We start from the raw sequence: 13,392 nt of genomic DNA, 5'->3' as shown, positions 1-13,392 counted from the left end.
ACAGCTGGATGCCCTTCCTAACACCAACTGCTCAGCTGAGTGGACTTACTGCTGCTTAATGTGGTACAAGCACAGCGAGGTCAGTTTTGTCAAGGCTTTTACAACTCGATGCCCTTCCTAACACCAACTGCTCAGCTGAGTGGACTTACTGCTTTTAATGTGGTACAAGCAAGGCGAGGTCAGTTTTGGCAAGGCTTTTACAGCTGGATGCCCTTCCTAACACCAACTGCCCAGCTGAGTGGACTCACTGCTTTTAATGTGGTACAAGCACAGGCGAGGTCAGTTTTGGCAAGGCTTTTACAGCTGGATGCCCTTCCTAACACCAACTGCTCTGCTAAGGGGATTTAGGGCTTTTAATGTGGTACAAGCACAGGCTAGGTCAGTTTTGGCAAGGCTTTTACAGCTGGATGCCCTTCCTAACACCAACTGCTCAACCAAGTGGACTTACTGCTTTTAATGTGGTACAAGCACAGGCGAGGTCAGTTTTGGCAAGGCTTTTACAGCTGGATGCCCTTCCTAACACCAACTGCTCAGCTGAGTCGACTTAGGGCTTTTAATGTGGTACAAGCACAGGCGAGGTCAGTTTTGGCAAGTCTTTTACAGCTGGATTCCCTTCCTAACACCAACTGCTCAGCCAAGTGGACTTAGGCTTTTAATGTGGTACAAGCACAGGCGATGTCAGTTTTGGCAAGGCTTTTACAGCTGGATGCCCTTCCTAACACCAACTGCTCAGCTGAGTGGACTTACTGCTTTTAATGTGGTACAAGCACAGGCGAGGTCAGTTTTGGCAAGGCTTTTACAGCTGGATGCTCTTCCTAACACCAACTGCTCAGCTGAGTGGACTTAGGGCTTTTAATGTGGTACAAGCACAGGCGAGGTCAGTTTTGGCAAGGCTTTTACAGCTGGATGCCCTTCCTAACACCAACTGCTCAGCTGAGTGGACTTAGGGCTTTTAATGTGGTACAAGCACAGGCGAGGTCAGTTTTGGCAAGGCTTTTACAGCTGGATGCCCTTCCTAACACCAACTGCTCAACCAAGTGGACTTACTGCTTTTAATGTAATACAAGCACAGGCGAGGTCAGTTTTGGCAAGGCTTTTACAGCTGGATGCCCTTCCTAACACCAACTGCTCAGCTGAGTGGACTTAGGGCTTTTAATGTGGTACAAGCACAGGCGAGGTCAGTTTTGGCAAGTCTTTTACAGCTGGATTCCCTTCCTAACACCAACTGCTCAGCCAAGTGGACTTAGGGCTTTTAATGTGGTACAAGCACAGGCGAGGTCAGTTTTGGCAAGGCTTTTACAGCTGGATGCCCTTCCTAACACCAACTGCTCAGCTGAGTGGACTTACTGCTTTTAATGTGGTACAAGCACAGGCGAGGTCAGTTTTGGCAAGGCTTTTACAGCTGGATGCTCTTCCTAACACCAACTGCTCAGCTGAGTGGACTTAGGGCTTTTAATGTGGTACAAGCACAGGCGAGGTCAGTTTTGGCAAGGCTTTTACAGCTGGATGCCCTTCCTAACACCAACTGCTCCCAAGTGGACTTACTGCTTTTAATGTGGTACAAGCACAGGCGAGGTCAGTTTTGGCAAGGCTTTTACAGCTGGATGCCCTTCCTAACACCAACTGCTCAACCAAGTGGACTTACTGCTTTTAATGTGGTACAAGCACAGGCGAGGTCAGTTTTGGCAAGGCTTTTACAGCTGGATGCCCTTCCTAACACCAACTGCTCACCAAGTGGACTTACTGCTTTTAATGTGGTACAAGCACAGGCAGGTCAGTTTTGGCAAGGCTTTTACAGCTGGATGCCCTTCCAAACACCAACTGCTCAACCAAGTGGACTTACTGTTTTAATGTTACAAGCAAAGGCGAGGTCAGTTTTGGCAAGGCTTTTACAGCTGGATGCCCTTCCTAACACCAACTGCTCAGCTGAGTGGACTTAGGGCTTTTAATGTGGTACAAGCACAGGCGAGGTCAGTTTTGGCAAGTCTTTTACAGCTGGATTCCCTTCCTAACACCAACTGCTCAGCCAAGTGGACTTAGGGCTTTTAATGTGGTACAAGCACAGGCGAGGTCAGTTTTGGCAAGGCTTTTACAGCTGGATGCCCTTCCTAACACCAACTGCTCAGCTGAGTGGACTTACTGCTTTTAATGTGGTACAAGCACAGGCGAGGTCAGTTTTGGCAAGGCTTTTACAGCTGGATGCTCTTCCTAACACCAACTGCTCAGCTGAGTGGACTTAGGGCTTTTAATGTGGTACAAGCACAGGCGAGGTCAGTTTTTGCAAGGCTTTTACAGCTGGATGCCCTTCCTAACACCAACTGCTCAGCCAAGTGGACTTACTGCTTTTAATGTGGTACAAGCACAGGCGAGTTCAGTTTTGGCAAGGCTTTTACAGCTGGATGCCCTTCCTAACACCAACTGCTCAACCAAGTGGACTTACTGCTTTTAATGTGGTACAAGCACAGGCGAGGTCAGTTTTGGCAAGGCTTTTACAGCTGGATGCCCTTCCTAACACCAACTGCTCAGCCAAGTGGACTTACTGCTTTTAATGTGGTACAAGCACAGGCGATGTCAGTTTTGGCAAGGCTTTTACAGCTGGATGCCCTTCCTAACACCTACTGCTCAACCAGTGGACTTACTGCTTTTAATGTAGTACAAGCACAGGCGAGGTCAGTTTTTGCAAGGCTTTTACAGCTGGATGCCCTTCCTAACACCAACTGCTCAACCAGTGGACTTACTGCTTTTAATGTGTTACAAGCACAGGCGAGGTCAGTTTTGGCAAGACTTTTACAGCTGGATGCCCTTCCTAACACCAACTGCTCAACCATGTGGACTTACTGCTTTTAATGTAGTACAAGCACAGGCGAGGTCAGTTTTGGCAAGGCTTTTACAGCTGGATGCCCTTCCTAACACCAACTGCTCAGCTGAGTGGACTTAGGGCTTTTAATGTGGTACAAGCACAGGCGAGGTCAGTTTTGGCAAGTCTTTTACAGCTGGATTCCCTTCCTAACACCAACTGCTCAGCCAAGTGGACTTAGGGCTTTTAATGTGGTACAAGCACAGGCGAGGTCAGTTTTGGCAACGCTTTTACAGCTGGATGCCCTTCCTAACACCAACTGCTCAGCTGAGTGACTTACTGCTTTTAATGTGGTACAAGCACAGGCGAGGTCAGTTTTGGCAAGGCTTTTACAGCTGGATGCCCTTCCTAACACCAACTGCTCAGCTGAGTGGACTTACTTACTGCTTTTAATGTGGTACAAGCACAGGCGAGGTCAGTTTTGGCAAGGCTTTTACAGCTGGATGCCCTTCCTAACACCAACTGCTCAGCTGAGTGGACTTACTGCTTTTAATGTGGTACAAGCACAGGCGAGGTCAGTTTTGGCAAGGCTTTTACAGCTGGATGCTCTTCCTAACACCAACTGCTCAGCTGAGTGGACTTACTGCTTTTAATGTGGTACAAGCACAGGCGAGGTCAGTTTTGGCAAGGCTTGTACAGCTGGATGCCCTTCCTAACACCAACTGCTCAGCTGAGTGGACTTACTGCTTTTAATGTGGTACAAGCACAGGCGAGGTCAGTTTTGGTAAGGCTTTTACAGCTGGATGCCCTTCCTAACACCAACTGCTCAGCTGAGTGGACTTACTGCTTTTAATGTGGTACAAGCACAGCGAGGTCAGTTTTGGCAAGGCTTTTACAGCTGATGCCCTTCCTAACACCAACTGCTCAGCTGAGTGGACTTACTGCTTTTAATGTGGTACAAGCACAGGCGAGGTCAGTTTTGGCAAGGCTTTTACAGCTGGATGCCCTTCCTACACCAACTGCTCAGCTGAGTGGACTTACTGCTTTTAATGTGGTACAAGCACAGGCGAGGTCAGTTTTGTCAAGGCTTTTACAACTTGATGCCCTTCCTAACACCAACTGCTCAGCTGAGTGGACTTACTGCTTTTAATGTGGTACAAGCACAGGCGAGGTCAGTTTTGGCAAGGCTTTTACAGCTGGATGCCCTTCCTAACACCAACTGCCCAGCTGAGTGGACTCACTGCTTTTAATGTGGTACAAGCACAGGCGAGGTCAGTTTTGGCAAGGCTTTTACAGCTGGATGCCCTTCCTAACACCAACTGCTCTGCCAAGGGGATTTAGGGCTTTTAATGTGGTACAAGCACAGGCTAGGTCAGTTTTGGCAAGGCTTTTACAGCTGGATGCCCTTCCTAACACCAACTGCTCACCAGTGGACTTACTGCTTTTAATGTGGTACAAGCACAGGCGAGGTCAGTTTTGGCAAGGCTTTTACTGCTGGATGCCCTTCCTAACACCAACTGCTCAGCTGAGTGGACTTAGGGCTTTTAATGTTGTACAAGCACAGGCGAGGTCAGTTTTGGCAAGTCTTTTACAGCTGGATCCCTTCCTAACACCAACTGCTCAGCCAAGTGGACTTAGGGCTTTTAATGTGGTACAAGCACAGGCGAGGTCAGTTTGGCAAGGCTTTTACAGCTGGATGCCCTTCCTAACACCAACTGCTCAGCTGAGTGGACTTACTGCTTTTAATGTGGTACAAGCACAGGCGAGGTCAGTTTTGGCAAGGCTTTTACAGCTGGATGCTCTTCCTAACACCAACTGCTCAGCTGAGTGGACTTAGGGCTTTTAATGTGGTACAAGCACAGGCGAGGTCAGTTTTGGCAAGGCTTTTACAGCTGGATGCCCTTCCTAACACCAACTGCTCAGCTGAGTCGACTTTGGCCTTTTAATGTGGTACAAGCACAGGCGAGGTCAGTTTTGGCAAGGCTTTTACAGCTGGATGCTCTTCCTAACACCAACTGCTCAGCTGAGTGGACTTACTGCTTTTAATGTGGTACAAGCACAGGTGAGGTCAGTTTGGGCAAGGCTTGTACAGCTGGATGCCCTTCCTAACACCAACTGCTCAGCTGAGTGGACTGAGGGCTTTTAATGTGGTACAAGCACAGGCGAGGTCAGTTTTGGCAAGGCTTTTACAGCTGGATGCTCTTCCTAAAACCAACTGCTCAGCTGAGTGGACTTACTGCTTTTAATGTGGTACAAGCACAGGCGAGGTCAGTTTTGGCAAGGCTTGTACAGCTGGATGCCCTTCCTAGCACTAACTGCTCAGCTGAGTGGACTTAGGGCTTTTAATGTGGTACAAGCACAGGCGAGGTCAGTTTTGGCAAGGCTTTTACAGCTGGATGCCCTTCCTAACACCAACTGCTCAGCTGAGTGGACTTAGGGCTTTTAATGTGGTACAAGCACAGGCGAGGTCAGTTTTGGCAAGGCTTTTACAGCTGGATGCCCTTCCTAGCACCAACTGCTCAGCTGAGTGGACTTACTGCTTTTAATGTGGTTCAAAGCAGGCGAGGTCAGTTTTGGCAAGGCTTTTACAGCTGGATGCCCTTCCTAACACCTGCTGCTCAGCCAAGTGGACTTACTGCTTTTAATGTGGTACAAGCACAGGCGAGGTCATTTTTGGCAAGGCTTTTACAGCTGGATGCCCTTCCTAACACCAACTGCTCACCAAGTGGACTTACTGCTTTTAACGTGGTACAAACCAGGCGAGGTCAGTTTTGGCAAGGCTTTTACAGCTGGATGCCCTTCCTAACACTAACTGCTGAGCTGAGTGGACTTACTGCTTTTAATGTGGTACAAGCACAGGCAGATCAGTTTTGGCAAGGCTTTTACAGCTGGATGCCCTTCCTAACACCAACTGCTCCCAGTGGACTTACTGCTTTTAATGTGGTACAAGCACAGGCGAGGTCAGTTTTGGCAAGCTTTTACAGCTGGATGCCCTTCCTAACACCAACTGCTTAACCTAGTGGACTTACTGCTTTTAATGTGGTACAAGCACAGGCGAGGTCAGTTTTGGCAAGGCTCTTACAGCTGGATGCCCTTCCTAACACCAACTGCTCAGCCAAGTGGACTTACTGCTTTTAATGTGTACAAGCACAGGCGAGGTCAGTTTTGGCAAGGCTTTTACAGCTGGATGCCCTTCCTAACACCAACTGCTCACCAAGTGGACTTACTGCTTTTAATGTAGTACAAGCACAGGCGAGGTCAGTTTTGGCAAGGCTTTTACAGCTGGATGCCCTTCCTAACACCACTGCTCAACCAAGTGGACTTACTGCTTTTAATGTGGTACAAGCACAGGCGAGGTCAGTTTTGGCAAGGCTTTTACAGCTGGATGCCCTTCCTAACACCAACTGCTCAACCAGGTGGACTTACTGCTTTTAATGTAGTACAAGCACAGGCGAGGTCACGTTTGGCAAGGCTTTTACAGCTGGATGCCCTTCCTAACACCAACTGCTCAGCTGAGTGGACTTAGGGCTTTTAATGTGGTACAAGTACAGGTGAGGTCAGTTTTGGCAAGTCTTTTACAGCTGGATTCCCTTCCTAACACCAACTGCTCAGCCAAGTGGACTTAGGGCTTTTATTGTGGTACAAGCGCAGGCGAGGTCAGTTTTGGCAAGGCTTTTACAGCTGGATGCTCTTCCTAACACCAACTGCTCAGCTGAGTGGACTTAGGGCTTTTAATGTGGTACAAGCACAGGCGAGGTCAGTTTTGGCAAGGCTTTTACAGCTGGATGCCCTTCCTAACACCAACTGCTCAGCTGAGTGGACTTAGGGCTTTTAATGTGGTACAAGCACAGGCGAGGTCAGTTTTGGCAAGGCTTTTACAGCTGGATGCTCTTCCTAACACCAACTGCTCAGCTGAGTGGACTTACTGCTTTTAATGTGGTACAAGCACAGGCGAGGTCAGTTTTGGCAAGGCTTGTACAGCTGGATGCCCTTGCTAACACCAACTGCTCAGCTGAGTGGACTTACTGCTTTTAATGTGGTACAAGCACAGGCGAGGTCAGTTTTGGCAAGGCTTTTACAGCTGGATGCCCTTCCTAACACCAACTGCTCAGCTGAGTGGACTTACTGCTTTTAATGTGGTACAAGCACAGGCGAGGTCTGTTTTGTCAAGGCTTTTACCGCTGGATGCCCTTCATAACACCAACTGCTCAGCTGAGTGGACTTACTGCTTTTAATGTGGTACAAGCACAGGCGAGGTCAGTTTTGGCAAGGCTTTTACAGCTGGATGCCCTTCCTAACACCAACTGCCCAGCTGAGTGGACTTGCTGCTTTTAATGTGGTACAAGCACAGGCGAGGTCAGTTTTGGCAAGGCTTTTACAGCTGGATGCCCTTCCTAACACCAACTGCTCAACCAAGTGGACTTACTGCTTTTAATGTGGTACAAGCACAGGCGAGGTCAGTTTTGGCAAGGCTTTTACAGCTGGATGCTCTTCCTAACACCAACTGCTCAGCTGAGTGGACTTACTGCTTTTAATGTGGTACAAGCACAGGCGAGGTCAGTTTTGGCAAGGCTTGTACAGCTGGATGCCCTTCCTAACACCAACTTCTCAGCTGGGTGGACTTAGGGCTTTTAATGTGGTAAAAGCACAGGCGAGGTCAGTTTTCGCAAGGCTTTTACAGCTGGATGCCCTTCCTAACACCAACTGCTCAGCTGAGTGGACTTACTGCTTTTAATGTGGTACAAGCACAGGTGAGGTCAGTTTTGGCAAGGCTTTTACAGCTGGATGCCCTTCCTAAAACAAACTGCTCAGCTGAGTGGACTTACTGCTTTTAATGTGGTACAAGCACAGGCGAGGTCAGTTTTGGCAAGGCTTTTACAGCTGGATGCCCTTCCTAACACCAACTGCTCAGCTGAGTGGACTTACTGCTTTTAATGTGGTACAAGCACAGGCGAGGTCAGTTTTGGCAAGGCTTTTACAGCTGGATGCCCTTCCTAACACCAACTCTCTGCCGAGTGGACTTAGGGCTTTTAATGTGGTACAAGCACAGGCGAGGTCAGTTTTGGCAAGGCTTTTACAGCTGGATGCCCTTCCTAACACCAACTGCTCAGCTGAGTGGACTTACTGCTTTTAATGTGGTACAAGCACAGGCGAGGTCAGTTTTGGCAAGGCTTTTACAGCTGGCTGCCCTTCTTAACACCAACCGCTCAGCTGAGTGGACTTACTGCTTTTAATGTGGTACATGCACAGGCGAGGTCAGTTTTGGCAAGGCTTTTACAGCTGGCTGCCCTTCCTAACACCAACTGCTCTGCCGAGCGGACTTACTGCTTTTAATGTGGTACATGCACAGGCGAGGTCAGTTTTGGCAAGGCTTTTACAGCTGGCTGCCCTTCCTAACACCAACTGCTCTGCCGAGCGGACTTACTGCTTTTAATGTGGTACAAGCACAGGCGAGGTCAGTTTTGGCAAGGCTTTTACAGCTGGATGCCCTTCCTAACACCAACTGCTCATCTGAGTGGACTTACTGCTTTTAATGTGGTACAAGCACAGGCGAGGTCAGTTTTGGCCTGGCTTTTACAGCTGGATGCCCTTCCTAACACCAACTGCTCAGCTGAGTGGACTTACTGCTTTTAATGTGGTTACAAGCACAGGCGAGGTCAGTTTTGGCAAGGCTTTTACAGCTGGATGCCCTTCCTAACACCAACTGCTCAGCTGAGTGGACTTACTGCTTTTAATGTGGTACAAGCACAGGCGAGGTCAGTTTTGGCAAGGCTTTACCGCTGGATGCCCTTCCTAACACCAACTGCTCAGCTGAGTGGACTTACTGCTTTTAATGTGGTACAAGCACAGGCGAGGTCAGTTTTGGCAAGGCTTTTACAGCTGGATGCCCTTCCTAACACCAACTGCTCAGCTGAGTGGACTTACTGCTTTTAATGTGGTACAAGCACAGGCGAGGTCAGTTTTGGCAAGGCTTTTACAGCTGGATGCCCTTCCTAACACCAACTGCTCAGCTGAGTGGACTTACTGCTTTTAATGTGGTACAAGCACAGGCGAGGTCAGTTTTGGCCTGGCTTTTACAGCTGGATGCCCTTCCTAACACCAACTGCTCAGCTGAGTGGACTTACTGCTTTTAATGTGGTACAAGCACAGGCGAGGTCAGTTTTGGCCTGGCTTTTACAGCTGGATGCCCTTCCTAACACCAACTGCTCATCTGAGTGGACTTACTGCTTTTAATGTGGTACAAGCACAGGCGAGGTCAGTTTTTGCAAGGCCTTTACCGCTGGATGCCCTTCCTAACACCAACTGCTCAGCTGAGTGGACTTACTGCTTTTAATGTGGTACAAGCACAGGCGAGGTCAGTTTTGGCAAGGCTTTTACAGCCGGATGCCCTTCCTAACACCAACTGCTCAGCTGAGTGGACTTACTGCTTTTAATGTGGTACATGCACAGGCGAGGTCAGTTTTGGCAAGGCTTTTACAGCTGGATGCCCTTCCTAACACCAACTGCTCAGCTGAGTGGACTTACTACTTTTAATGTGGTACAAGCACAGGTGAGGTCAGTTTTGGCAAGGCTTTTACAGCTGGATGCCCTTCCTAACACCAACTGCTCAGCTGAGTGGACTTACTGCTTTTAATGTGGTACAAGCACAGGCGAGGTCAGTTTTGGCAAGGCTTTTACAGCTGGATGCCCTTCCTAACACCAACTGCTCAGCTGAGTGGACTTACTGCTTTTAATGTGGTACAAGCACAGGCGAGGTCAGTTTTGGCAAGGCTTTTACAGCTGGATGCCCTTCCTAACAGCAACCTCTCTGCCGAGTGGACTTAGGGCTTTTAATGTGGTACAAGCACAGGCGAGGTCAGTTTTGGCAAGGCCTTTACAGCTGGCTGCCCTTCTTAACACCAACTGCTCAGCTGAGTGGACTCACTGCTTTTAATGTGGTACAAGCACAGGCGAAGGTCATTTTGGCAGGCTTTTACAGCTGGATGCCCTTCCTAACACCAACTCTGCGAGTGGACTTAGGGCTTTTAATGTGGTACAAGCACAGGCGAGGTCAGTTTTGGCAAGGCTTTTACAGCTGGCTGCCCTTCTTAACACCAACTGCTCAGCTGAGTGGACTCACTGCTTTTAATGTGGTACAGCACAGGCGAGGTCAGTTTTGGCAAGGCTTTTACAGCTGGATGCCCTTCCTAACAGCAACTCTCTGCCGAGTGGACTTAGGCTTTTAATGTGGTACAAGCACAGGCGAGGTCAGTTTTGGCAAGGCTTTTACAGCTGGATGCCCTTCTAACACAAACGCTCAGCTGAGTGGACTACTGCTTTTAAGTGGTACATGCACAGGCGAGGTCAGTTTTGGCAAGGCTTGTACAGCTGGATGCCCTTCCTAACACCAACTGCTCAGCTGAGTGGACTTACTGTTTTAATGTGGTACAAGCACAGGCGAGGTCAGTTTGGCAAGGCTTTTACAGCTGGATGCCCTTCCTAACACCAACTGCTCAGCTGAGTGGACTTACTGCTTTTAATGTGGTACAAGCACAGGTGAGGTTCAGTTTTGGCAAGGCTTGTACAGCTGGATGCCCTTCCTAACACCAACTGCTCAGCTGAGTGGACTTACTGCTTTTAATGTGGTACAAGCACAGGCGAGGTCAGTTTTGGCAAGGCTTTTACAGCTGGATGCCTTCCTAACAGCAACTCTCTGCCGAGTGGACTTAGGGCTTTTAATGTGGTACAAGCACAGGCGAGTCGTTAGTTTTGCAAGGCCTTTACAGCTGGATGCCCTTCCTAACACCAACTGCTCAGCTGAGTGGACTTACTGCTTTTAATGTGGTACATGCACAGGCGAGGTCAGTTTTGGCAAGGCTTTTACAGCTGGATGCCCTTCTTAACACCAACCGCTCAGCTGAGTGTACTTACTGCTTTTAATGTGGTACATGCACAGGCGAGGTCAGTTTTGGCAAGGCTTTTACAGCTGGCTGCCCTTCCTAACACCAACTGCTCTGCCGAGCGGACTTACTGCTTTTAATGTGGTACAAGCACAGGCGAGGTCAGTTTTGGCAAGGCTTTTACAGCTGGATGCTCTTCCTTACACCAACTGCTCATCTGAGTGGACTTACTGCTTTTAATGTGGTACATGCACAGGCGAGGTCAGTTTTGGCAAGGCTTTTACAGTGGCTGCCCTTCCTAACACCAACTGCTCTGCCGAGCGGACTACTAGCTTTTAATGTGGTACAAGCACAGGCGAGGTCAGTTTTGGCCTGGCTTTTACAGTGGATGCCCTTCCTAACACCAACTGCTCAGCTGAGTGGACTTACTGCTTTTAATGTGGTACAAGCACAGGCGAGGTCAGTTTTTGCAAGGCTTTACCGCTGGATGCCTTCCTAACACCAACTGCTCAGCTGAGTGGACTTACTGCTTTTAATGTGGTACAAGCACAGGCGAGGTCAGTTTTGGCAAGGCTTTTACAGCGGATGCCCTTCCTAACACCAACTGCTCAGCCAAGTGGACTTACTGCTTTTAATGTGGTACATGCACAGGCGAGGTCAGTTTTGGCAAGGCTTTTACAGCTGGATGCCCTTCCTAACACCAACTGCTCAGCTGAGTGGACTTACTGCTTTTAATGTGGTACAGGCACAGGCGAGGTCAGTTTTGGCAAGGCTTTTACAGCTGGATGCCCTTCCTAACACCAACTGCTCAGCTGAGTGGACTTCTGCTTGTAATGTGGTACAAGCACAGGCGAGGCAGTTTGGCAAGGCTTTTACAGCTGGATGCCCTTCCTAACACCAACTGCCCAGCTGAGTGACTTACTGCTTTTAATGTGGTACAAGCACAGCGAGGTCAGTTTTGGCAAGGCTTTTACAGTGGATGCCCTTCCTAACACCAACTGCTCTGCCAGTGGACTTAGGGCTTTTAATGTGGTACAAGCACAGGCAGGTCATTTTTTGGCAAGGCTTTTACAGCTCGATGCCTTCCTACACCAACTGCTCTGCCATGACTTAGGGCTTTTAATGTGGTACATGCACAGGCGAGGTCAGTTTTGGCAAGACTTTTACAGCTGGATGCCCTTCCTAACACCAACTGCTCAGCTGCGTGGTCTTAGGGCTTTTAATGTGGTACAAGCACAGGCGAGGTCAGTTTTGGCAAGGCTTTTACAGCTTGATGCCCTTCCTAACACCAACTGCTCTGCCAAGTGGACTTAGGGCTTTTAATGTGGTACATGCACAGGCGAGGTCAGTTTTGGCAAGGCTTTTACAGCTGGATGCCCTTCCTAACACCAACTGCTCAGCTGAGTGGACTTAGGGCTTTTAATGTGGTACAAGCACAGGCGAGGTCAGTTTTGGCAAGGCTTTTACAGCTGGATGCCCTTCCTAACACCAACTGCTCAGCTGAGTGGACTTAGGGCTCTTAATGTGGTACAAGCACAGGTGAGGTCAGTTTTGGCAAGGCTTTTACAGCTGGATGCCCTTCCTAACACCAACTGCTCAGCTGCGTGGACTTACTGCTTTTAATGTGGTATAAGCACAGGCGAGGTCAGTTTTGGCAAGGCTTTTACAGCTGGATGCCCTTCCTAACACCAACTGCTTAGTCAAGTGGACTTAGGGCTTTTAATGTGGTATAAGCACAGGCGAGGTCAGTTTTGGCAAGGCTTTTACAGCTGGATGTCCTTCCTAACACCAACTGCTCAGCTGCGTGGACTTAGGGCTTTTAATGTGGTACAAGCACAGGCGAGGTCAGTTTTGGCTAGGTTCTTTTACAGCTGGATGCCCTTCCAAATGCCAACCACTTTACAGTGTGGACAGGATGCTTTTTTAAGTGGCACCTACACTGAAAGGGTCACCAAGCAATCTGCAAGACAAAAATGTTTTGAGAGAGGAGTGGGGCCATGCAATATAAATTCGTCTGGGTCTCCTTTGACCCATGGATTTTGGTTGAGAACCACCAGCATAATGAAAATTTTTCTTTCATCTGTTTGCAGGACGAGCATGACGATGACGACGAGGAAGATGATGATGCTTATGTTCCTAGTAATGACTCTGGCGGCGAGGAAGCCAGTAGTGAAGAGGACAGCGAAGAGAGCAACTGGGAAGATGAAGAAGAATCAGGTATTTCTTTCAGTTTTCAATTTGCCGACAGCATCCGTTGCTGTCGTTGCTTGAATGGAATCGAATCTCTTTCATGGCTATGTGTGAGATTTTTGCATAAGACGTTGTGTGAGCTCAACCAGCCCTCCATCCACGCCCTCCTCCTCTGTGTGTTCAACCATTTAGCTTTCAGATTACTCTGTCAAATGTAATGCGCATTTCCATGTGCTGTTTCGAATTAGTCCTGCATTGTCTTGTAGGCTCCGGATGTTGATATGATTGTTTGTTTTCAGAGTGACATTGTAGGGTAGGTGTGAGATGCCAAATCTGGCTTGTTTGAACACAAGATAGGTAGAATGTGTGTGTGCTCATTGCCTGTATATATCTAGCTTTCTCTCTCTCCTCTCCCCTCTCTCTCTCTTCTCCCCTCTCTCTTCTCTCCTCTCTCCCCTCTCCCCTCTCTCTTCTCTCCTCTCTCTTCTCTCCCCTCTCTCTTCTCTCCCCTCTCCTCTCCCCTCT

At 48.8% G+C, this 13,392-nt stretch overlaps 1 protein-coding gene across 2 annotated transcripts in view; it reads left to right on the top strand.

The window, feature by feature from the left end:
• LOC115221367 (FACT complex subunit SPT16) overlaps positions 1-13,392 on the top strand; it is an 88,448-nt gene that overhangs the window by 71,058 nt on the left and 3,998 nt on the right. For both annotated transcript variants that reach the window (XM_036510708.1, XM_029791540.2), the window contains exon 24: positions 12,768-12,894. In XM_036510708.1, the coding sequence (XP_036366601.1) occupies positions 12,768-12,894 (127 nt within the window). The remainder of the gene's footprint in view (positions 1-12,767; positions 12,895-13,392) is intronic.

The sequence above is a fragment of the Octopus sinensis genome, linkage group LG18, assembly GCF_006345805.1.
Source record: "Octopus sinensis linkage group LG18, ASM634580v1, whole genome shotgun sequence".
In the NCBI taxonomy this organism is placed as follows: Eukaryota; Metazoa; Mollusca; class Cephalopoda; order Octopoda; family Octopodidae; genus Octopus; species Octopus sinensis.
This window is presented reverse-complemented; position numbering and strand designations above follow the sequence as displayed.